This window comes from Cynara cardunculus (assembly GCF_001531365.2).
Source record: "Cynara cardunculus var. scolymus isolate 2C chromosome LG 11, CcrdV1, whole genome shotgun sequence".
NCBI classification, from domain to species: Eukaryota; Viridiplantae; Streptophyta; class Magnoliopsida; order Asterales; family Asteraceae; genus Cynara; species Cynara cardunculus.
Window position 1 is genome coordinate 1,245,907 of NC_037538.1, and position 23,611 is coordinate 1,269,517.

At 33.3% G+C, this 23,611-nt stretch overlaps 2 protein-coding genes across 3 annotated transcripts; both read left to right on the forward strand.

The window, feature by feature from the left end:
* The first annotated feature begins 4,045 nt into the window (after positions 1 to 4,045).
* LOC112520787 (inositol transporter 1-like) lies at positions 4,046 to 12,405 on the forward strand. Of its 2 annotated transcripts, XM_025129354.1 has the most exons (7): positions 4,046 to 4,637; positions 5,557 to 5,627; positions 6,231 to 6,566; positions 8,109 to 8,150; positions 10,035 to 10,142; positions 10,228 to 10,413; positions 11,382 to 12,405. In XM_025129354.1, exons 1-7 carry the CDS (start codon positions 4,496 to 4,498, stop codon positions 12,024 to 12,026), a joined length of 1,530 nt encoding a protein of 509 aa, XP_024985122.1. In that variant the 5' UTR covers positions 4,046 to 4,495; the 3' UTR covers positions 12,027 to 12,405. The 2 variants fall into 2 exon arrangements, with proteins under 2 accessions (XP_024985122.1, XP_024985123.1); XM_025129355.1 differs by lacking the exon at positions 8,109 to 8,150.
* Positions 12,406 to 21,596: 9,191 nt separating this feature from the next.
* LOC112521364 lies at positions 21,597 to 23,363 on the forward strand. Its single transcript, XM_025130184.1, has 2 exons — positions 21,597 to 22,144; positions 22,928 to 23,363. The coding sequence occupies exons 1-2, from the start codon at positions 21,637 to 21,639 to the stop codon at positions 23,005 to 23,007; spliced, it is 588 nt and encodes a 195-aa protein (XP_024985952.1). The 5' UTR covers positions 21,597 to 21,636; the 3' UTR covers positions 23,008 to 23,363.
* Positions 23,364 to 23,611: the final 248 nt, after the last annotated feature.

Genomic DNA, 23,611 nt, shown 5'->3' on the forward strand with positions numbered 1-23,611 from the left:
ATATTTGGTTTGTAGAACATGGAATGTTATGTGGATGGAAAGCAAGCAAGCAAGCTAAATTAATCAATCTCTGTATTTTCCAAATTATGTAACATACAAAATTCAATCAAATACCCGTTATAGCTTGCAATTAGTTTTAACTTCGTGCTGATTTAATACAAATCAGCAAAAACGTACAGTGTAAATTTATGTTCTTTAAAATGTAGTTATAAATTCAAGTAAGTGTTACTGATCGTTTTTTAAAAGTTAAAGAGGCAAATATCACGTTTATTCAAGTAAGTGTTGCTGATCGTCCTTATTTTATGAGTTGGCCACAGTTGCCCTCACCCTTACAATGTCATTTTTATCTTCGTTTAAGGTCTGTTTGCTAGCAGCTTAATGAGCTTAATGAGACTCGTTACTTATTCAGTCAGTTATACATGATTGTTTGGTAATAACTTAATAATATAGAAAGTGACCTATTCAGTAAGCTTATAGGAGGAACTTTATGCAAAAAAAAAAAAATCAAAATCTAAACCTACCCTCTCAATTAAAAAAATACGTACCTCATCTATGAAAAAACTTTGCCAACACAACCTACCTAGCTTATACAGACATTTTAATTCACACAAACAATTTATACATACAAGACTTAATGGAAAACCAACCAAACAATCTCTTAACTTAGGGGTATAAAATAGTCGACTCGAATAATAGATTATTTAAGCTCAACTCAAAAAAATCATATCAGGCTAGAGCGCGACTCGAGCTCAAATAACTTTTTCAATGTCGGGCTCGGGTTCGGGCTCGAGCTCGATCTCAAATATTTTTTGAGTTATCGAGCTCGATGCACGTTTATAGGCTCGTAATCGCGATTGATTATCTCGTTTATTAGTTCGAGGTTGATAATTTTATAATTTTATTGTATTTTGTATGAATATATAAGCATGTTTAGCTCGGAAAAGTATATATGCTCGAATGACACGATTTAACTCAACTCGAAAATTTTTATCAAGCTTTTGAACGAGTCAAGTCGAATATTAGTTCTATAAAACTCAACTCGTTAAGCTAAACACATTCTATTTTATGTTCAAAATCGACTTTAATTTAAGACTTATTAAGCTCATGTAGCTCGTTTACAACCCTCCTTGAGGGACGGACCTGGTATGGATCATACGGTGGCACGTGCCACTGTATTATTCCCGTCGAAGAATAAAAAAATTTAGGTTCGTGAAAGGTGCAACTGTATTAATTTGTTGTGTGTCACCATATGTATTTTCAAACTATGGTGAGAATATGCTTTATTTGTTTCACAAGGCTTTTATTTCACCCTAGACCCGTGATCAATTCTTGTTAGTGTTATTTTCTTAGTCAAATGGTGTCACTATTTGAAAAAATCTCCGTATATTTGTTTCTTATAGTCAAACGGTCACCGTTAAAAAAAAATTCTCTATATTTTTTTTCTTATAATCAAATAATGTCATCATTTATAAAAATTTCTAGATCAAACCAAATATTTTCCATTTGCAATAACGTTAATATAATATTATAAGATAACAAGGATTGTGACTGATTGGTTTGAGCTTGTCTCCAAATGTTAACAATATCTGGAGGTTTCAGGTTCAAATCCAAGAAAAAATAAAAAACCTTTTGTGGCTACAGAGATTCAAATGCGATGACTCTGGGCTATCAGCAAAATAGTTGGTTATCTTAGAATTAGTCGGTTCACATAACGGGTTGAATATCCAGATCAATAAAAAAAAATTATAAGATAAGTTTTTGTTAATGGAATTATGAAAACGTTGGATATCCATCCACGTGTATTGTCCAGATCGAAACAAACAGGAGTCGCTGCATTTGGCATGTGAGCAGCGATTGAGACAGCATACCGGCAAAAGCGCGTGGATAAAATTGAACGGTTGAGGACAAGAAGCCACCCAAACGAAACGTACCGGTGGAAACAGGCGAGTACCTTTCAAACCCATGTCTGGTAGCGCGTGGCCTAACGTCGTCAGTTTTTGCTCTTCATTATCCGTATTACACGTGTATGGTCAAGTGCTATTAAAACCAACACGTAGCGGCTTTGATAGCGTCACATGCTTCTCACCCACATAAAATAAACAGAAATTTATATAAATAACGAGGATTTTCACGTTTTAGTCGTTTTTCTGATCTTAATTTAATTTTTATTAATTTTTATATAGAGGCCTTATCTACATGTATAAAAATTATTGATTGTTTGACAGTTGTTGAATGATTTAGTGTAGAATAATTAAATGATCAGAATGATTAAGAGACTTTCATGATATAGTTCAAAATGAAATATAATAGTTTGGTAACTATTTACGATGAAATTAGGGCGCCTAATGGTTAAGGGATGTCTAAGATACAAAATCATTCAGAAGGTTTTGAAACCATTAAGAGACATACTCTTATTTTGTCAAACAAGTTTCACCACTTAACGATTCAGAGTCTGCCTCTTGATGGAACTATTAAGGGGTAAACGAACAATCCCTTAGTTTGACTTAGAATCATGTGAGATCAGTCTGTTTTTGTGAAACAACTTTTTACACTTGAAACTTCATAACAAAACGCTGTGAAGGTAACATTCACAGTGTTTCCACTATGAAGGTTCGGCTTCTTTTACCTTCACAACGTTTTACTGTAAGTTTCAAGTGTAAAAAAAATGGGCTCGTGGGTCTCATGAGAACTTTTTTTTACTGAAAAACAATCCTTACACATATATGTAAGGCTTCCCCATAAGAATTGGCTTAAAACAATCCTTACACATATATATAAAACTTGCAAAAATGGTATATTAAATTCTCGTAACAATATAAAAGGTAAACATAAAGCAAACCATTATGAACAAGATAACAAATACAACCTTGATCTCGAGACATAAATTTTATTTGCTTTATATTTGTTGTGATTTTTGAACCTATTTTGTGGCTTTGTCAAATATCCTTTTCTGGTCGGTCATAAAACAAGATCAATGTGAGATACACATGCCTCCAAATTGCTGATACATTTATATATACAGTAATTTTAACAAATTAGGGTTTTTAACAGAAATATCTGTTATACCTCTTTAAGGTAAAATGATATGTATGCATACATGTCATTTTACCTTTTAGACTCATCTATGAGTGAAATATGCTGATTTAGTTGAGTTTAGTTTATATGCATTAATTTCATTGTGAATATATTTTACTATTTTATGTATATGAAAATACCGTTAGGTACATAACCAACCTTATTCTACATGAAAATACATCGGAGTCTGCAGATTTACTAAACGCTGACTTACCCTATGCACATAAACTTGATAAACACAACCAAGATAACGGGTCTGACAATCCCATATAAAATGGATAACACTAATCTTGCTAACAACGATGACGTGCAACATATACGGGTACCTTATGGCTGTATAGGGAAATTCTACAGGTTAAATTCGTTTTTGGATAAAAGACAAATCATTAGAGAAAAATATTCGAACATCTTGCACCATATGCAAGAACACAAAAATGGGGTTTCATCATCATATCTACAAGCAGGTCTATTGAAACTTTTAACAGATACAACTATTAACAGATACAATCACATAACTACAAATTGAATGGTTCGCAAGCCACAACAAAGGAGGGTGCAATATGCTGCATCAATACAGAAGTCTAATGTAAGTTGGTCCAGTGGTTTGTGTTTAAGAAGAAACCTAATTACCACCAAACTATTCCAAATACATCAACGGACAAAAGAAAATTAAGGAAAAGTCGGTTTGGTTGGTACAGATATTAGAGGCACATATACATACATATTATTGTTGGTGGGTTCGTCATTAAAAAGATGAATTGTTCAACACGACACGAGATAAGGTAAAATCTATAGACGGTAGTCGGTTTATGGTAATCGGACCAACTTCGAAAATATCCAAAATCTTTATTTGTATTACCAAACATATCCCTTTTGTTATTTTCACTTTGTAGAAATTTTCCATTTAGGCGTTCAACCTCAATCAATCAAGGATAAGGGGGTGACTCACCTGCCTGTTGCTTTAGATTTCTTCCACTCCACCAAGAGCTTTATAATCGGTTCTCTGCGTTCCAAGGTAGTCGACAATTCTCACATATTCACCAAAAGTTCGGAGGATTGTAGTCAACAACATTATCATCGCCCAAGTTTCTCCACCTACCCATCATCTGAAAAGCTGTTCCCAAGAAAACTGTAATCATTTTGCAGAAATTGGAATCTTGATGACCACCCACCTTGTTAATTTAACCTGTCAATTGGTTGTTTTTGTTTGATATCGAAAAGGGTTTTCGTGAACTGAGATACAATATTGAAAAAAGTGAACACCCCCAAACGTTTTGCTTACTTGTGACGTTTGCCCGTCAGGTGTTCGATTAATTGCGTGAGTGAAAGGTCATTATCTTAGTTACAGAAAAAGGTCTTGTAGTTTGCGGGGTTTGAGAATCAACAATTGGGTGAACTTTATATTTTTTGCTTAGAATAGATGACGATCGAATCGTTTCCAGGGAGTTCAGGGTATATAGATTCTGGTGTTGATAAGAAAATAACATATTTTAGCAACACTTATGTGTTGGGTTTGACTGTAATTGCTGGAATTGGTGGGCTTCTTTTCGGCTATGATACAGGTATTTGATTTCTTTCTTTTCTGAATGGATCTCTTACATACATATATATATGCTTATGTCTTCTTTTTGGTGTTGTGTTTGATCTGTGTGAAAAATATCTATTATGGTGGATCAGGTAGTTATCTTTGATGCTTAATCGATGATATTTGCAGGGTATAACAAAAACTTGTTGTTTTGATCATGTAGCTTGTACTCGATGGCATCTCCTTTTTGATGGATGTTATTATGCAGCGGGGAGCTGTGATTTTGATTTTTGATTAGGGTTTTACTTGTTTTTCAGCCAATTAATGGATTGATCGTGTAAATTGCTAAATCTTGCAGCTTAATGAGCGGTTATACTTGGTAGGGGTTTAATAATATAGAAAATGATTTATTCAGTAAGCTTTTAGGGGTGAGCTTTATGCAGAAAGCCAAATTCTTTCCAAACCTTCCCCTCCCAATTAAAAAACGCTCTCCTAACATACCATCTATCAAAAAGCCTCCCAAACAAAACGTTTCCAATCTATACAAGTCGATTAATCCACATATACAACTTTATCCCTACATGACTTAATGAAAAATTAACCAAAGAACCCCTTAAATTTAAAATAAATAACATACTGTGACTTATGTCTACATCAATTATGATGTGATTGCGGTTTGAAAAGTCCATATGTCGAAGTTCCTTCTTGGCGTCTTCTCATCCTCTATTTTTCCACATGATTTTAGTTGATTTTGATGTTACTGGCTATGATATTAGTTGATTTGGATGTTATCCGGTTAATTCGTCTTTTGGGTCAGGGTGTCGACTCCCTTGTTTACAAGAAATGCTTCATGACTTTATTATGAAACAACCAATGATAATCTTTCTTAATTGATATACACAATTTTCTACTTAAGAGCCATGCTCAACTTTTTGATGCTGAATAATTTGTTTCAGGGGTCATATCTGGAGCCCTTCTGTACATCCGCGATGAATTTGAGGAAGTCGATAAAAGTAGTTTCTTGCAGGTACAAGTTCAATTAACAACGACTTTATAGTTGGAAAGTTTCATACTTGCATTTACCAAAATCCATTTCGTCAAGTATTCATCTGGACTTTGTATTTTTACATGTGTGATACACTCTTTGGAATTTTTACTCTATTAACATGTTTGGGGGAACCAAATGGCCTTTGGCCCTAGAGAGTAGAGATATATAGAGCCCCAATTTCTAAGGTGGTCAGGGGTTTAAACCTCACCAAAGGCGAGGAGGGTTTGTGAGTTCTTTTGTCGTATATAAATATACTTAATATAAACATTTTGGGGGAAGTTCAAATGAGACCCAGGAATATTTTGAGAATGTTGAGAACTAGTATATGCATGTGTGTATATATATTTGTATATGTTGGTATATTCATCAATGTATGCATGCTATATATGCAAGTATATATGAATTGGTGCATATACTCGCTGAAATTCATATAGCTTATATGCATCGGTGCTCACACTCACATTTCTCAAAATGTATATGGTTTTCATTTGCACCTTCTTCTAACATGTTTATACTAGAGTTTTAATAATTCTAACAAACCCCTTGCTTTATAGAAGTTAAATTCTTGAACTTTGTATACAGGAGACAATTGTTAGCATGGCTTTGGTAGGTGCAATGATAGGAGCTGGTGGTGGTGGGTGGATAAATGACACATATGGGCGTAAAAGAGCCACTCTTCTTGCGGATGTGGTTTTTGCACTTGGATCTTTTGTCATGGCCGCTGCACCGGATCCGTATGTACTTATATTTGGCCGCCTTCTGGTTGGGTTGGGTGTGGGTGTAGCATCTGTTACAGCTCCAATGTATATTGCAGAAGCAGCCCCATCAGAAATACGAGGAGGTCTTGTAAGCACCAATGTGCTTATGATCACTGGTGGACAATTTCTTTCCTACCTCGTTAATCTTGCTTTCACGGAGGTCAGATTTATTTTCTGTATTTTATTCATCTTTTCTGCAGCATACTGCTTTTTCTTGGTTCAACATGAGATAAGTCAGCATTGACACCACTCTAGTTTTATGGATATGTTCATGCTTCATCACACCAACTGTAACCTCCTAAGCTAACCTTACCAGATATTGTTCACTTTGTCCACACACCTGGACTCACGGTTTTAAAACGCGTATGATAGAGGAGGTATCCAGTCCCTTATAAGGCAACCTTAGTTCCTCTCCCCAAATCTCCACCCCTTGGAGCCCAACGTCCTTGCTGGCACCAGTGCGATTCCCGGCTCTGATACCATATGTAACATCCCAGGCCAACCGTACCAGATATTGTTCGCTTTATCCACACACCTGGACTCATGGTTTTAAAACACGTCTGATACAGGAGGTATCCAGTCCCTTATAAAACCTTAGTTCCCCTCCCCAACCTGTGTGGGATCTTACACCAATGTCTATATTGTTGTAATAAGGGAACTTTAGTCCGAAAATGCTACAATTTTATAAATTGTGAAAGCTTTAAATGGAGTCCTACATTTATGCTGAAATTGGGAGACATTACAAACAAAATGTCCTACCAGACTCCTAAGTTAGACTAGAGGTGTACAATTTTCTTACCTTGGTTATGTTTTTTGTACCTGCTTCTGTACGTATGTTGTTGCTTACTTGTAACTAGCTTTTCAAAAATTACGTATCTTTATACTTGTCTCAAGTTATTCTTTTTAGAAGTCTTTTTCTCTCTTCCCTAAAAAAATTGGGCAAACTTTTTCTTTCGGAAAACAACTGTTTTACTCTTTGGGGTAGATGTCAGGTTTGTGTAAATCTCACCCCAGACCCAACTCTGGGTGGTATACTAGGCTCGTTTGGTTTAATTTTATAGAAACTCTGGAAAATGATGCCTTGTCAAATCAAGCTTGTTTTACCTTTTTCCTTTGTCATCATCACAATTCTATGGCTAAGTATAACAAAACTCGTCAACTACTTTGTGAATTAGATAACCTCTACTAAAATACTTTATTGAAAGCCTTTTTAATGACTATGAAAATGCTAATTATCGAGAATATTCTTTGTTCTACTTTTCCGTCCAAAATCTTCACTCCCTCCATCCCAAAATAAATGTCCACAATAAAAATGGCAACCAATTTAGAAATGTGTAATTATTACACTTTTTAAATAACCAAATACCCTGTTACCCTAGATAATAGAGAGAGAATCTTTCTACATCTCATAATTAAGGGTAGAATGAGAAATTGGAAACTTACTTTTGGAAATGGACACTTATTTTGGGACAAACTAAAATAGTAATGTGGACTCTTAATTTGGGATGGATGGAATACTTGATAAACTATTTCAAGATACTTTGGCCATCATCCAAAGATATGATGGAATACAAATGTCGTGTTATCGTGCATCATGTCCAATATTCCTTTTTTCCTTTTGGTGGTATCATTGTATTTTTGTAACAGTATGAAAGGAGGTTGTTTCTCTCATTTTTATCACTATGCATTGTTTGCATGAAAGGTTTTCATGTGCAGTTTCAACTTTCAAGGAGGCAGCTTCAAGGTTGAGTTGGGGAGTAAAAATCACTCTAATTTCTTGCCTGATAATTTATGCGATTACAACCCATACCAGTATCATTAATTAACTTATCATCTACTCTTTCCATCCCAAAATAAAGGGAAATTGACCAAAATAGCCAATCTCTCCAACCAAATTCACTTTTTAGCCACTTTTTCAATCAAATTCCCATTTTAGCCAACTTGATTTCCAGATTATTTTTTTTGCATAATTTGCATTAAGAATTTGCATAATATGCGTAAAGAATTTGCATAAAGATTTTTTTTTTCTCTTTTTAAAATCTGAAAATGGGTTTTATGCAAATGCATAAGGCATTTGTGTGAACTTTGGCTAAAATGGGAATAAGGTTCTAGAAGTGGCTAAAAGGTGAATGTAGTTGGAGAGATGTACATAGTTTAGCGAAAGTGTTTAGTTGTTTAAGATTAGTCAAATACCTAAATTACACCTCAATAACGACGAAATAGGAGAATTTTGTGGACCAAATACAATTCCATTAATCATTTTCTTCTAACGAAAACTAATATGCAAACTGGTATTTCTTGATTTAGACTTTGCAAAAAAAGGGAAAAGGAAAATGTTACATATTTTTTGAGGAGGAGGAAGTATAGTTTTGGTAATTAACTTCAACGAAAAGCTTTTGTAATTTGTTTAAGATTATATGAGCTTATAACTTGACTTCCGTGTTGTATCTTTCTTTCTCCAATGAGGGCAGCCTGCATGGAATGCTAATTTGCTGCTTTGTTTTTTTAGATGGGCCGTTCAATAAGCATAGAGCCATCTGATGTAACTAATGCATGTGGCTTACCCCGTAATGGAGGTGGTTCTTCATGCATTGTCAACTTATATTTCTGCTTTTGTTGGTTCAATGTTGTCTAGAGTGCGTGAAAGAGTTGTGGAAGGTTTTAAGGTTTTTAATTTGACATGGATAGTTCAGTAATTTACCTTACATAGGTAGTTTAGTAATTTACCTGACATGAGTAGTTTAATAATTTGCCTATCTCGTCTCATCACTTGATTTTTGTTTCAACTATTTTGGTGGGACAAAAAACCAGCATTTTTGTCCCACTCAGTGTCTTGTTGTGCAAAAAGTGGAACAAGTTTTTGTTTTGTATTGTTCTGTCCTATCCCACGTACCAGATGCCTCACGTACCAAACACACGCTAGAGGAACCAATGTGCACCTGAACATGAGAATGGAGGTTTTCAAAGTTGTGGCGGAAAGCTAAAAGGGGTTTGAAAACCTTCCGTTTTGCAATGCTAAAAACAAATGAAATCTTTAGTTTTGTGTCTTAGAAAGGGTTATAGGACAATTGATTCATTTCTCAAGAAACCATCATGGATGATTTAAATTGTAACCATTCGTGTCTTTCTGGTTTTCGAGTTAATTGTTAAACACCCTGGTTTGGGAGTAAAGATGTAAGCAAACCTAACCTCTACCTTGAAGAGTAGATACAAATGTTTTTGAGTTAACTGTATGGAGTACGGACACGCAGAGAGAGAGAGAGGTTCAGGGGAAAACCCCTAAAAAATGAAAAACTGAAGAACACCCTGGTAACCTTTCATCTGGTGAACGTATGCACATGTGCATACAAGTAACTGAAGTTATTTTTTGGTTTTTATGCACGTGTGCATATCGGACAAATTACTTACAAATTACTTGTATGCACATGTGTATACCTTCCAGATGAACGGTTACCAGGGTGTTTCTCAACTTTTCACTTTTTTATCGTTTTCCCCTCAATATGACCCTATATAATTGTTTCATTGATTCCTAACATTAAGTGGCGTAAAAGAGGATAGTCCCTGCACATCTTCTTCATGGCTTTGTAAAGCCTTTTCTGATCTCGTTCCACAAATGCATGCGGAACAGGTTCCTGGAACATGGCGATGGATGCTAGGAGTAGCTGCCGTGCCGGCTATTGTTCAATTTGTGTTGATGTTGTTGATGCCCGAGTCTCCACGCTGGCTTTACATGAAGGTACAAACTTTACATCCAAGCACTGGGCTTTTTTCCTGCCCATTTTACCCTTCGTATGTAAAATGGTGTCTTTTATGTTGTATAGAAGAGCAAATCTGAGGCCATTGTCGTGCTGTCAAAAATTTATGATCCGTATCGATTAGAGGAAGAACTCGACCAGCTTTCTTCTACTTTAGAGGAAGAAAACCAACGCAAGAATGCCGTTAGTTATTTGGATGTTTTCAGAATCAAAGAAATTAGACTTGCATTTTTTGCCGGAGCCGGTCTTCAGGTATGCATCAGAGGGCTGTATAGTACATTATCCTAACAGATTCTCCAAAATGAAGAAATTAACATTTGGTTTTTTAACCTATTATTTTGCTCCAAAACTTTCTCGAAAATGGAGAAAGTAGAAAAGAGAGAAAAAACTCCAAATTTGAAAAATTGACCAAAATTAAATTTACTGCTCCCACCAATAAAGTTGAACTTGGGATTATGTGAGATCATCCTCTTTTTCGTGAGACAATAAAATAACACCGAATCTTCACATTAGAACACTGTGAAGGTACAAAAAACGTTGAACCTTCAAGGCAAAAACACTGGGAAGGTTTGGTTTTATACCTTCACAGTATTTTTGCTGAGAAGGTTCAATGTATTTTTGTGCCTACATAGTTGGTTTCATGAAAACATGCCGGTGTCGGGATCACCCAAAACCCCAAAAGTTGAATGTATTATCATTTCATATAGAATTGAGTAAATTACGTTTTTCGTCCTTGTGGTTTGTAAGAAATTACGGTTTGTGACCCTGTGGTTTTTAATTCATTGATATCTTCATCCTTATGATTTAAATTTGTTGCTTCCGTCCTTGTGGTTTACAATTCTTTACTGTTTTGGTCCCTTGTAATTAAACGTAGGAATTTAGTCCAGGGATGAAAATAACAATAAATTGCAAATCATAAGGACTAAAATTGCAATTTCTAAACCACAAGGACGAAAATAGAAATTATTAACAAATCACATTTACGAGAAAAATCGTAATTTACTCTAAATTTATTTGAAAATATGTTGGGATGTTAAATCTATTGAATATTTTAATAATATAATTATGTTGAAATATTTAAAATAGAGAAACAGTTGGAGTTGAATGCGTTTTTTTCCTTCAGATTTTAATTTTTGCTTCTAATTTTAGAGAAATTATAAAGAATCTGTTCGAGAAGTCGCCAAATTATAATTCTGAAGAACACTTTTTTTAATTTGCAGGCATTTCAACAGTTTACTGGGATTAACACTGTGATGTATTACAGTCCAACCATAGTTCAAATGGCTGGTTTCAGTTCAAACCAATTAGCCCTGCTACTGTCCCTTGTTGTTGCATTAATGAATGCCGCCGGTACGGTCGTGGGAATCTATCTCATCGACCATTTCGGCCGCCGGAAGTTGGCTTTGAGCAGTTTATTTGGTGTCTTTCTGTCCTTGATTCTCCTCTCGGCTGCATTCTTTCTTCAATCATCGGGTTCCACCAATGTAGGTTGGATCGCGGTTCTTGGGTTGGCTCTTTATATTGCGTTTTTCGCACCTGGTATGGGCCCGGTTCCATGGACCGTGAACTCGGAAATATATCCGCAATCGTATAGGGGAATTTGTGGAGGAATGTCAGCCACTGTGAACTGGATATCGAACTTGATAGTGGCTCAAAGCTTCCTTTCAGTTGCTGACGCTGTCGGGACTGAGTGGACGTTCTTGATACTTGCCGCCATCACGGTGGCAGCAATCAGTTTCGTGTTTGTTTTTGTACCCGAGACCAAAGGGTTGACTTTCGAAGAAGTCGAGAAGATATGGAAGGAGAAAGCATGGGGAAGCAGCCATGGCACCGAATCTTTACTCGAAAACGGAGACGAGTCGTAAAGTACGACTTCAGCTTCGACGTTTGCAAGTGTATGTAGCCGGTTTTTGTGGCTATTTGGGTTTTTAGCGATGGTTATCGTTGTTTACTCGAAAAGATGTATAGGTGTGTTTTATGTTTGAATATAAACCACGTTGTTGGTTTCGTTTGACGTTTGCAAATAGTTTTATCTTTCCGATTTTTATGTCGGGTATCATTGTCGAATTCTTGGAAATGAATTCAATTAGTGTTTGTTGGTCGGGAGACGGGTTACGGATGAATATCCCGATCCCGATCAGTAATAGGTTTTGATAAAAAGAAACCTCAGTTGATTTATAATCATGTATGTCGTTTGGAACAGAAAGATTTGTAATTTTATATCAAAGAATTATATTTTATAGATTTGTTTCGTTGTTTAGGGATGAAAATAATAATGAATTACAAACCATAAGAACAAAATAACAGTTTTTAAACTCTGTCCTTGGTTTTATTTTTCTGTCTTTTTAAAAAATTCATGTTTTTAATAAAAAAAAATTTGATTGGAGGGACCGCTATTAAAAAAAAAGAATATAAGATAATAAAAATATGGCTGAAAGATCTCCTTTGTAATTTATTTGTTTGATTTCTTTCTAATTTATTATTAAATTCATAATATTATTTTATTACAATTTTGCCACCTATTCATTTATATTGAAAATAAATCATGCACGTTTTTACCTTGGTATACAAATATTTTAGAATATCTATATATATAAATACTATATATATATGTATATATATATATACACACACACTATATGATAAAATATTTGACAAAAATTCTTGAAAAATATTTTTTATGCATGAAGTATTGCTTATTAATGTATATTACTTAAAATTCAGTATTACAAGTAAATTATGTATAAGTATAACTTATTAAAGCTTCATGTTTGGATTCATGTAACTAACTGCAAATAAACATAATCAAATAGATGATAAGTATCTCATTTTAAATATAAAATATAATTAGAATAATTATTAATTTCAAACAAAATACTTGATTATTATCTTTATAAAAAATTAAATTATGAAACCAAAAATAAAAAATGAATTAAAGAAATACACAAAAAAAAAAATTAAATAGCTAGTTTAGTACCAATATCAATATTTTTTTCTTCAGTTTTTTATGATATCTTCATATTAATATTTTATTCAAAAATAAAAACATTATCATTTTAACAAAACCAAATAAAACCATATTATAACATCGACTGAGACAAAAACAAAAATAAACATTAAAATCGAAATTTATCTTGCTGCATGTGCAAGTATTAGTCTTATATATATGATTGGGTTCACGTGAGACAAGACTGTTTTCGTGATACACGATTTTTACACTTGAAAACTTCACAACAAAATGTTGTGAAGGTAAAAAAAAACCGAATTTTCACAACAAAAACACTTTGAAGGTGACATTCAAAGTGTTTTGTTGTAAAGTTTCAAGTGTAAAAATTGTGTCTCACGAAAACAATCTTATCTTACATGAACCCAACCCTCTATATATATATATATATATGCATACAGATAATCAAAGATGTTTTTTGATTTCTATGCACGTATACATACTATAAAATTTATTTACAAATTACTTGTAAATTATGTTAAATTATGGCAACAAATAGCTTAAACCTGAATGGTTGGGTCATTCATATTATTGTTTGGTTAACACAACTCCAAAATACTTGGAAAAAAAAATACAAAACAAGAGTTATTGTAGGCTAATTGTACAAGATTTATTTGTTTGACTAATTCAACCTTCCATCTTTTGAAGTCATATAAGGCATGCTCCAAAGATACGTGTCACCTCATCTAATCTTTTATTTTATTTTTATTTGATTTGACCCAAAAAATATCTTAACCACAAACATTTTTTTTCTAAAATAGTTATCCATATATATATATATATATATATATATATATAATATTATATACTGAATCAAAAAACTTATTTGTCTTTTATACACAACAGAAAATCAAACAGGTTGTGGGATGCGAACCCACTTCCAGGATGAATTCTTCCGTTGCTACTTCAGAAAAAGAACCAGCAGGTTGAAGCTAGGTTAGCGAAAGATGGTCATTGGTTCAAGGACGTAAAGAATAGTAACGGCAAATGTTAAATTTTGGAAATAGAATATCAAAAATACTTGGATAATCCAATGATCGTGTATAGACACTTTCCAAAATCTGTAATTTCAACCCTGTAGCATGGGGTACCACGAAATCAGATTTGGGATAATTCAAGAACAACGTTCTTGAATTTCGGGCAAAATCCAAGATCAAACATAGAATTTCCTTGCTTGTTTATGTATCTTAAAAGGCAAAAATCCGACAGAGTAGCGGTATGCACCAAGATCGTCATGTTGCAATTACCGAATCGAAATCTTATATATAGCTATTGGTGGTTAAGTCAGTTATTTTGGCGGGACTCGTGTCTATTCCTAATAAATGCAATTGTTTAGGAGTTTGGATCCATTTCTTACATACAGATGAATTTTATGGCTGGGAAAGCAACCATGGCTCTGCCCCTTGGATCCCACCATGGGCGTTTCCCCCAGACCCCTGCGTACCCTAAATTAACTTAACTTATCCGAATGTGCACTCCGCACCTCCGGGCTCGAAATATAGCTAAGTCTAATTTCAGCCAATCTCACATTAATCCCGATCATACTAAATGACTTGATAATACTAAAATCACCAACGGCGAAAGCACTCTGCTGGCTTGATACTGACACTAACCATCAGGGTTCAAGATGACCGGCTCTTGGGAGCATCAGGTGTAAGATCGAGCAGTATCTTAATCCATCTTGTGACGTGTCTTCATCTTTTTAGTTCATGAAAAACGGAACCGTGTAAAATATAAAAACGTGAACGCTTTGTATCGAGTCATGATACTGACGTGGTTGTATGTCAAAATCGAATCGTGTTAGTTAAATCAGTTTTAGATTGATGATGATTTTTGATGTTTGAACGTTTTATGCCGACCGATTAATCTAACGGTAATAAATATTGTTTAAATATTAAAAGAGGTTGGTAGGTACAATGAATATGTGATTGGGTGGGTGTGTACATAGGGAAGAACATGGTTCACCCGAATGGTGGTGACCGGAGATTGATGGTGACCCTCCACGTGGTATGTTGGATCTTCAATTGTCTCTTCTTCCTCCCTTGGTCCCTACCCATTTCCCATGGTCTCTGCCTCACGCAATCCTACATCACCACATATCGTCTTATTCTCGAACCAAATATTCAATTGTTATTAATTTATTTTAACTTATATTTAATTAAATATAAATTAATTAAAATAATCATTTTTTAAGGTTGGTTTCACTTCTTAGTCATTTTCTCTTCACTTTTACCAATATAGTCATAAGTCCGTAAAATATTAGATCTGCAATTACGGACCCAACTAAATGACAAAAAAATTACACTTTATACCCCTGTTCGCAATATCATAGGTCTATAATTGCGGATCTACCCCTGGACTTTCAAAAGTTGCACTTTCTTTGTGGACCTGGCTTTTTGTAGACCTACACGTGTCAGACCCCGATTGAAACTCTATCTGTTAACTATATCCAGATCGCAATTTTCACCTTTGACCTCTGCAATTTGTCAACAAATTGTCAATTTTCAGTTGTTTTATACATGTTTAATTGCGGACGTACACTGTTTTTTTCAGCAAAACCTGAAAATGATGTGAATTTGTATTATCTTCCAGTAATAGGTTGATGGTTGGTTGGATGAATTTAATTCATCTGGTCTATAAGTAGCAACGGTAGTAGGATGAATATATACAAAAAAAGCATAACTAGCTTAATTTCTTTCTTTATTTGTTCATCATATATTTTTGTTTCTTCGGTTCATTTGTAAATGAGTTCCAATATTACTATTTTGTTTCTTATAAAATGACATTGTTCATAATATAAACCAGCAGTACGCTATCACTATCTGGTACCACCAAGGTTGGCGTGCTAGATGTAATGTACTACAAATAGATGTACAGATAGGTAGGTCCACAATAGAAAGTGTAACTTTTGAAAGTCAAGGGGGCAGATCTGCAATTGCAGACTTAGGATATCGCAAACAGGAGTAGAAAGTGTAATTTTTTTTGTCGTTTAGCTGGATCTGCAATTGCGGACCTGGTGTATTGCGACCTATGACTATTTTGGTAAAAATGGGGAAAACATGGCTAAACGGTGAAACCTACCTTGAAAAATGGCTATTTTAATTAATTTCCGTGATCCATATCCATATGTTATATTTGGGCACAAACCTAAGTGTCTCCATGGGCAAGGACGGACCCAAGTTGTTTTGGTGCTGGCATGTGCCATCATTTCATTCATCCGTTGTTGTGTAAGAAATTATAGGATCGTGAAAATATCGTAATATCAAATTGAACACCCGCAATTCCAACTGGTCCTACACGGAATCTGTCTCCAAGAACAAGAACGGACCCAAGTTGTTTTTGTGGTGGCACGTGCCACTATTTCATTCCTCTGTCGTAGTGTAAAAAACTATATGGTCATTAAAAGTCTCACCGTATCAATTTGTTGTGTGTCATTGTATATATTTTCAAGCTACAATTAAGACACAAATTTCTCTTGATAAAGTTGGTTTGCAAGGCTTTTTTTCCACCTAAGCCCCGAGTTTTTAGTTTCATTTTTTAGCTTTTAGTTTTTAGTTTATGTTTCTGAAAAAAAATTGCAATAAAAGACTTGAACATAAGACCTTATATACGACAATCAATGAATTAACCAACATAACAATGATGATTTTGTGAAAAATGTCTATATTTGTCTCTTATAGTCAAATGGTGTCACCGCTTCAAAAATTAATAGGTTTGTCACCAATGTGAAATTGCATACCTATATCTAATTACATATTTGATCTCTATATTTGCAGATCTAGTTCTAAAACCTTTTTTTTACATTTAACCCCTTTCGCAAATGAAAAAACTGTTACTTGTAAAGGTAGTAATTTATACCATATCATAAAACATTTGACAAAAACTCTTAAAAATCATTTTTTATGCATAAAGTACTGTTCATTGATGCATATTACTTAAAATTCAAGATCACAAATAAATTATGTGTATGTACAACTTAATAAAGTTTCATTCTTGAATTCGTGTAACTAACTATAGATAAATATAATCAAATACTGGATAAACATTTCATTTAAATATAAAAAATCTAAAATATGGTTACGATAATCATTAATTATAACAAAATATTTAATTATTATATTTACAAAAAATTATATTATTAAACAATAAATAAATTACTTCATTATCAAAGCTAAATTAAATTATACGTAAAATAGTGAGTTAAATAAATTATACAAAAAACGAGAACTTTAAATAGTAAGTTTTATATTAATATCGATATATATATATATATATATATATATTTCTCAAATTTTTATGATATCTTTAAATTTATATTTTATTAAAAAATAAAAAAATTTATCATTTTTTCAAAATCACTAAAAACCGTATTATATCAACAGAGACAAATAATAAAACAAATTTCGTTATATTACCCAAGCATTTTTATAATATTTTTAAGTTTAAGAAAAAAATATTTAGAAAACAAAATCAAAGTCTGAAAACGATTATTTTAATAAATTTCATTTTTTTTTTTTTTACTTTTTTCAGCGAGGCGAGACTACACCATGGTATGCATGTGTGTACATGATGGATGGTGTCATATGTCATCTAATAGATGATGAGCTGTCATAACGAAGCAGTAGATCCGACCCGAATACAAAAGTGAAAAAGGGTACGTATCACCTACGCCGACAGGTGACCTCTGTTGAGTGTTGCCTCACTTGTATTTTATTTATTTATTTATTTAATTTTATTAATAAAAGCATATTCTTTTTATGCCATGTTGTATTGTTCACTTTGTGGCTCGATGATCCAATCATTACATATTTTCAACTAATTTTTTTTATTAATCTCAATATCCAACATGTTATGCAAGTCGATTAATCTTAGGACAATCACTTGTTTTACAGATAATCCGGAGTCATTGTATTTGAATTTTCGTGATCATGAAGGGATGTTTATTTCTTTTCGGATTTAAAGCTGGGACCTTCAGATATTTTTTATTTTTAGAGTACAAACTCAAACTAATCAGACACCGTCTTTTAGGTTTATTTTTTGAACTAATTTATTAAATAATATATGGACATAAAATAAAATAATTATTTATCAAGTGGATTAGGAAGGACAGCACAAGTGTGGTGGCCTTAGATTTATTTATTTCTATAATTATTGAGTTATAAAGAAATTGGTAACTTAAAATCTACAAGATATTGATTTATTACAATATAAAAATTTGGTCATTTCATTGAATCCCAAATCGCATTAATGATATATTTGGTATACAGATAGGCAATATAAAGTAGGGCAGGAGATATAATATTTAGTTAATTTTTTCAATTTATATATATAGGAGCGATCAAATGAAAATCACCCTCATTTATATAAACCGTACAAACCATCCTTATACGTCGATCTCATTGTTTAATTTTATGAATTTTTTTTCTTGAAATTGTTTCATATAATATTTTTTTGATGAATTTGTTTCATATATGGTTATGAAATTGTTTCATATCCAAGAAGGAATAAMAATCCTCTTGTGGCCACGGAGGTTCAAATGCGGTGACTCCGGGCTATCTGCAAAGCAGATGGTCGCCCTGGGATTAGTAAGCTCGCATAGCGGGTTGGATATCCAGGTTAATAAAAAAAATTGTTTCATATAATATTTAATAAAACTGTTTCATGTATTTTTTTAAAATTAAAATAATGAAGATGATAATATCCATGATTAACACCCTATACAATAAAAATGGTTAATCGACTTCTCATAATTACAAAAAAATGAACAAAATGAAAAATTATGATTGGTTGAATGTGGTTTTTACGGTTTATACAAATTGAGTGATTTTTATTTGAACGCTTCTCTCTTTCTCTCCATATATATATATATATATATATATATATATATAGTATAGACTTAGTATCATATGAGACCAAGGGTTTTTCGTGAGACCCGTAAGAACAATTCTCAACCCTTGGATTAGATCTACAATCTGAACATTTATAATCACAAAAATTGCCACGAGACTTCTCAATAATCACAAAATTGTCACCGTACAACTTTAGACCATTAGATCATTAGCTTATAAAGTTGATTAATGAACATTAATTGGTCTTACGGGTCTCACGAAAAACTCTTTTCTCACGTGAACCCAACCCTATATATATATATATATGTGTGTGTGTGTGTGTGTGTATTTATACAGTTACTGAACATATATGTGAATGCGTTATATAGAGATGTAAATAGATTGAAACTATGTATATATGAAAAGCGTACGTGATAATGTAATTGTCTAATTTATATATTAATAGAAATTCAACAATCATATTAAATCCAATAAATTAAAAGGTTATCGGGTTGAGTTGAGTTCAAATAATAGTAACTCAATACATACGGTTTAAAGTTTTACAACTCGATTAGACATCAGGTTACTTCGGGTTAAGTAATTCGCGTTGGGTTGGTCGGGTTTTTGAAGCACCCCTACTCTTGTGCTTGAGGGCTGTGTTTTGTTAGTTTGTTGATACTACCTGCAAGGTTGCTCTCTACTCGTATCTTTTGTTTCGTTGTTTCGATTTCGTAGTTCTTTTTTTTATGTTTATGTCGTCTTTTTTGGTTGTTTTATTTGTCGGGTGTTATAATTCCCGGTGCTTATTTTGGTTTGTTGGGTTTTTCGGTTCTACTCCCTGCATATCTTTCAGACTTGTTTTTGTATCTCCTTCGTTCTGTTTAATATATCTGATTGTCTTTTTAAAAAAATATAAAAATTATTATGTTCTCATAATATAATAATCCAATATGTGTTTGATGCTATATATATTTTTTCTTGGTTATTGGATCAAAATATTCCATGATTAATAATATAAATAGAAAATAAAATACAGATCCAATCATAGCACTTAATTAATTTTGTAATTATTAAAGGAAAATATTATATGCATATTTTATGTTAGAATCAGTTTAAATCATGTCTTGAGAATGTACACAGCAAGAGGTCATTTATCTGGATAAGCACATATGCTTATTTGGTAAGCACTTACTTTACCGAATAAGATTATGATCCATCAAAACGGTATCATATTCAACAATTTACCCACTAAACGTTTATCGAATAAGACGCTTCATTCTAATCATCGCTCATATGGTAAGATTCTTGGCTCTTGTCGTGTTCAATCGATAAGATAAATGACCCGGTAACCGTTTATCGGATAAACGTTTATTAGTAACGAATTACTGATAATTTTTCATTGTAGTTTTAAATTGATTTATAAGTCAATTCGTTTACCGAGTTTTGGCTCAAGACATTATAAACGATATAAAAGTGACGAGTCTGGCAGATTTAAAAATGACTCGATAATTATGATTTATTATTAAATTCATTCAGACATCAGTCACAATTGTAAAAATCTGTGCTTTTTATAAACTTTAAATGATATTATAATTTCAAACCCGTTTAAAGATTATCAGAACAGTCTATTACTTTGAACTAATCGAACTGTAGTTTTTTGTTTGATCTAAAAAAAACCATATAAACTTAATCAATCAGATATCAGATATATCATAATTATAACAATAAATAAATTTTTGGTGCACCAAATTAAGTAGGTATTGACCATTTGACCAAATTGCATGGTTGTCGTTTGACAATTTACTTAAAACGACTGCCTCCTTTTAATTGTGCCTATTTATTATTCTTGTTAAGTATCATGTTCACATTTCTTTTCTTTTTTTCATGAACTCGGATTATTTCGTGGTAGTCAAAGTCACTGTATTTGAACCTCTGTAGTTATAAGAGGATTTTTATTTCTTCTTAAATTTGAATCTGAGATCTACAGATACTTTTAACCTTCAAAGATCAAGCTTAAATCAATCAGACACCACTCTTGTGGTTCATGTTAACAGTTCTTTCTTTTATCATATATATATAAATTGATTAAATTTTTATTTATTTTTAAAGTAAAATAATTATTTCTCAATAAACTAATAAAAAGTAACAATAAATAAATTGAAATTTACTGTAAAAATATACAGTTTGTACATGTGATAAGGGTGTTGTTGATGTGATATTATAATCTATCAGGACCATCACATGTGATGCTAAATCATAGACGCAGACAACCTTTGGTGTTGGTTAAATCATAAAACACATTACACATCGTCCGCACATCACATGGTCTCCTCAAACGTGATCTTGAGTTTCATCAAAACAAAGCTTTTTAAGCGAAATTCAAAAGTACACGGGTTGGTTATAAAATATTGTATTTACTGGGTAAATGCCACATACATACATTTATGTATGACAAGTGATACATACATACATACATACATGTATGCATGGCAATGACACATACATACATACATGATACATGTATACATGGCAAATTTGCAATGATGGGCTGCTTAAGATTCTTTTAAAAGCCGACTCTTTCCTCTCACATAACCACTTTTTTCACACACAAAAAGAAAGAGAAAATTTGCAGAAACAACAACAATGGGGAGCTGTTCATGTGCATCGATATCTTCGATTCCTGAAAGGATCTTCCATGAAGAACAATACTCGGAGCTTGAATTTTCAGATGAAACAGCGATTGATCACCAAAATCGATCTGCGTTTTTCAAGTACGAAGATTCATGGTCGAAGAACAACAGCAGCATTCGGAGGAAGAAAAATCAAGTGTTCCTTGAAGGTTACGTGGAGACATCCGATGAAGATGATCTCGTTAGGGCTAAGAGCTTAACCGACGAAGATCTCGATGAACTCAAAGGCTGTTTCGATTTAGGGTTTGGGTTTAGTTACGATGAAATTCCGGAGCTCTGTAACACTTTGCCGGCTCTCGAATTGTGTTATTCCATGAGTCAGAAGTTTCTAGATGAACAACAGAAGTCACCGGAGGTGTCGTCGCCTAGGGCGGCGGAACCTTTGAATGAAACCGCGTCACCGCCACCGCCACCGCCACCGCCACCGGCTCCTATTGCTAATTGGAAGATCTCCAGTCCTGGTGAGTGTTTTTGAATCTGTTCTTTCGGATTTGATTAAAATTCAATCAGATCTGGTTGGTTACCAGCAAATTGTGCCCAAAACCTTCATTATAGATGCTTATTCTATGAATTCTATGCAATTATATATACACTCTGATCATGTGAGATGTGAGACTACATAAATAACACTAAATGCTGTAAATCTTTCACAGCAGAACACTCTTCACAATGTTTTTGTTGTGAATATTTGCTGTGAAACTTCAAATGTTAATTTGTGGCCACATTCTCTGTAAAAACAGTCTGGTATCAAGTGAACACAATCCATAGACAACTCTCACAATGTTTTTGCAGTGAATCTTTGATGTTTTTTTTACCTGTCACCAACTTCTTGACATGAAGTTTCAGTGTTATTTCCTGATCTAACGGTTTTACAAACATAATGTTTTTTCTGGAAAATGTAAAAAATGAAAATTTGATAACTATTCATCTGCAAATAGAAGTAATTTGTCGGGTGCAGTGCATACAAGTAAATTGTCCGGTCAAGAAACATACCCAGTTCTTGTGTATTCAAGAAACATACCCAGTTCTTGTGTATTCAAGAAACATACCTAATTCTTGTATACATATGTACATACCATCTAAATAAATGGTTATTAAGGTGTTCATCAGTTTTTATATTTTTGGGATTTTCCCACATAAACTCTATGTATATACCCAATGTGTGTATATATATATATATACACACACACATATTACAGAACATAATGTGGGTCTAACTCTAATTGGGTTAAAAACTTGTGTAGGTGATCATCCTGAAGATGTGAAAGCAAGGCTCAAGTATTGGGCACAAGCAGTAGCTTGCACAGTTAGATTATGCAACTAGCAAATTTTATGTTTTTATGCACCAGTATGAGATAAAATTCCCGATCTTGGAGACGCAATTGTGCTATGGTTGAACCTCCACCACCGTCTGCTGGCGGTGGAGGAGGGAGGAGGTGGTGAACTTTCCGGCATGATGATAACTTTCGAAATCTTGATCTGGAGATGGATAATTGATTGATTTGATTTCCGTCGATGAGGGGTTGCGGTATGAAGAAACGAATGAGGGTGGACGACTCTAATCTTGTATTGATTCTAATGATTTTGACAGCCAAAATTGATAGTTTGTATGATGATTTCATTTGTAATTTGAGGAATAATAATGAAATAAGAGTTTTCCATCTCCTTTTAGTTTCTAAATGGATTTGGTTTCATGATTTATCGTTCGTGGATCGATGGATTAATTGTGTTTCGGGCGTAATTGCGCATGCCTTTCGAGCATGAATAGATAAAAGATAAGGGTGTTTCAGATATAAACCAATTTTAACTATCTATCTGGTCTAATAATATTTGATTTCATCAATATCATAGATACGGTGATGATTAATGAACCTTAATCATGTTCCATAAATATTTGAAAATTTTGAAAACCCGCATCATTTCTACAA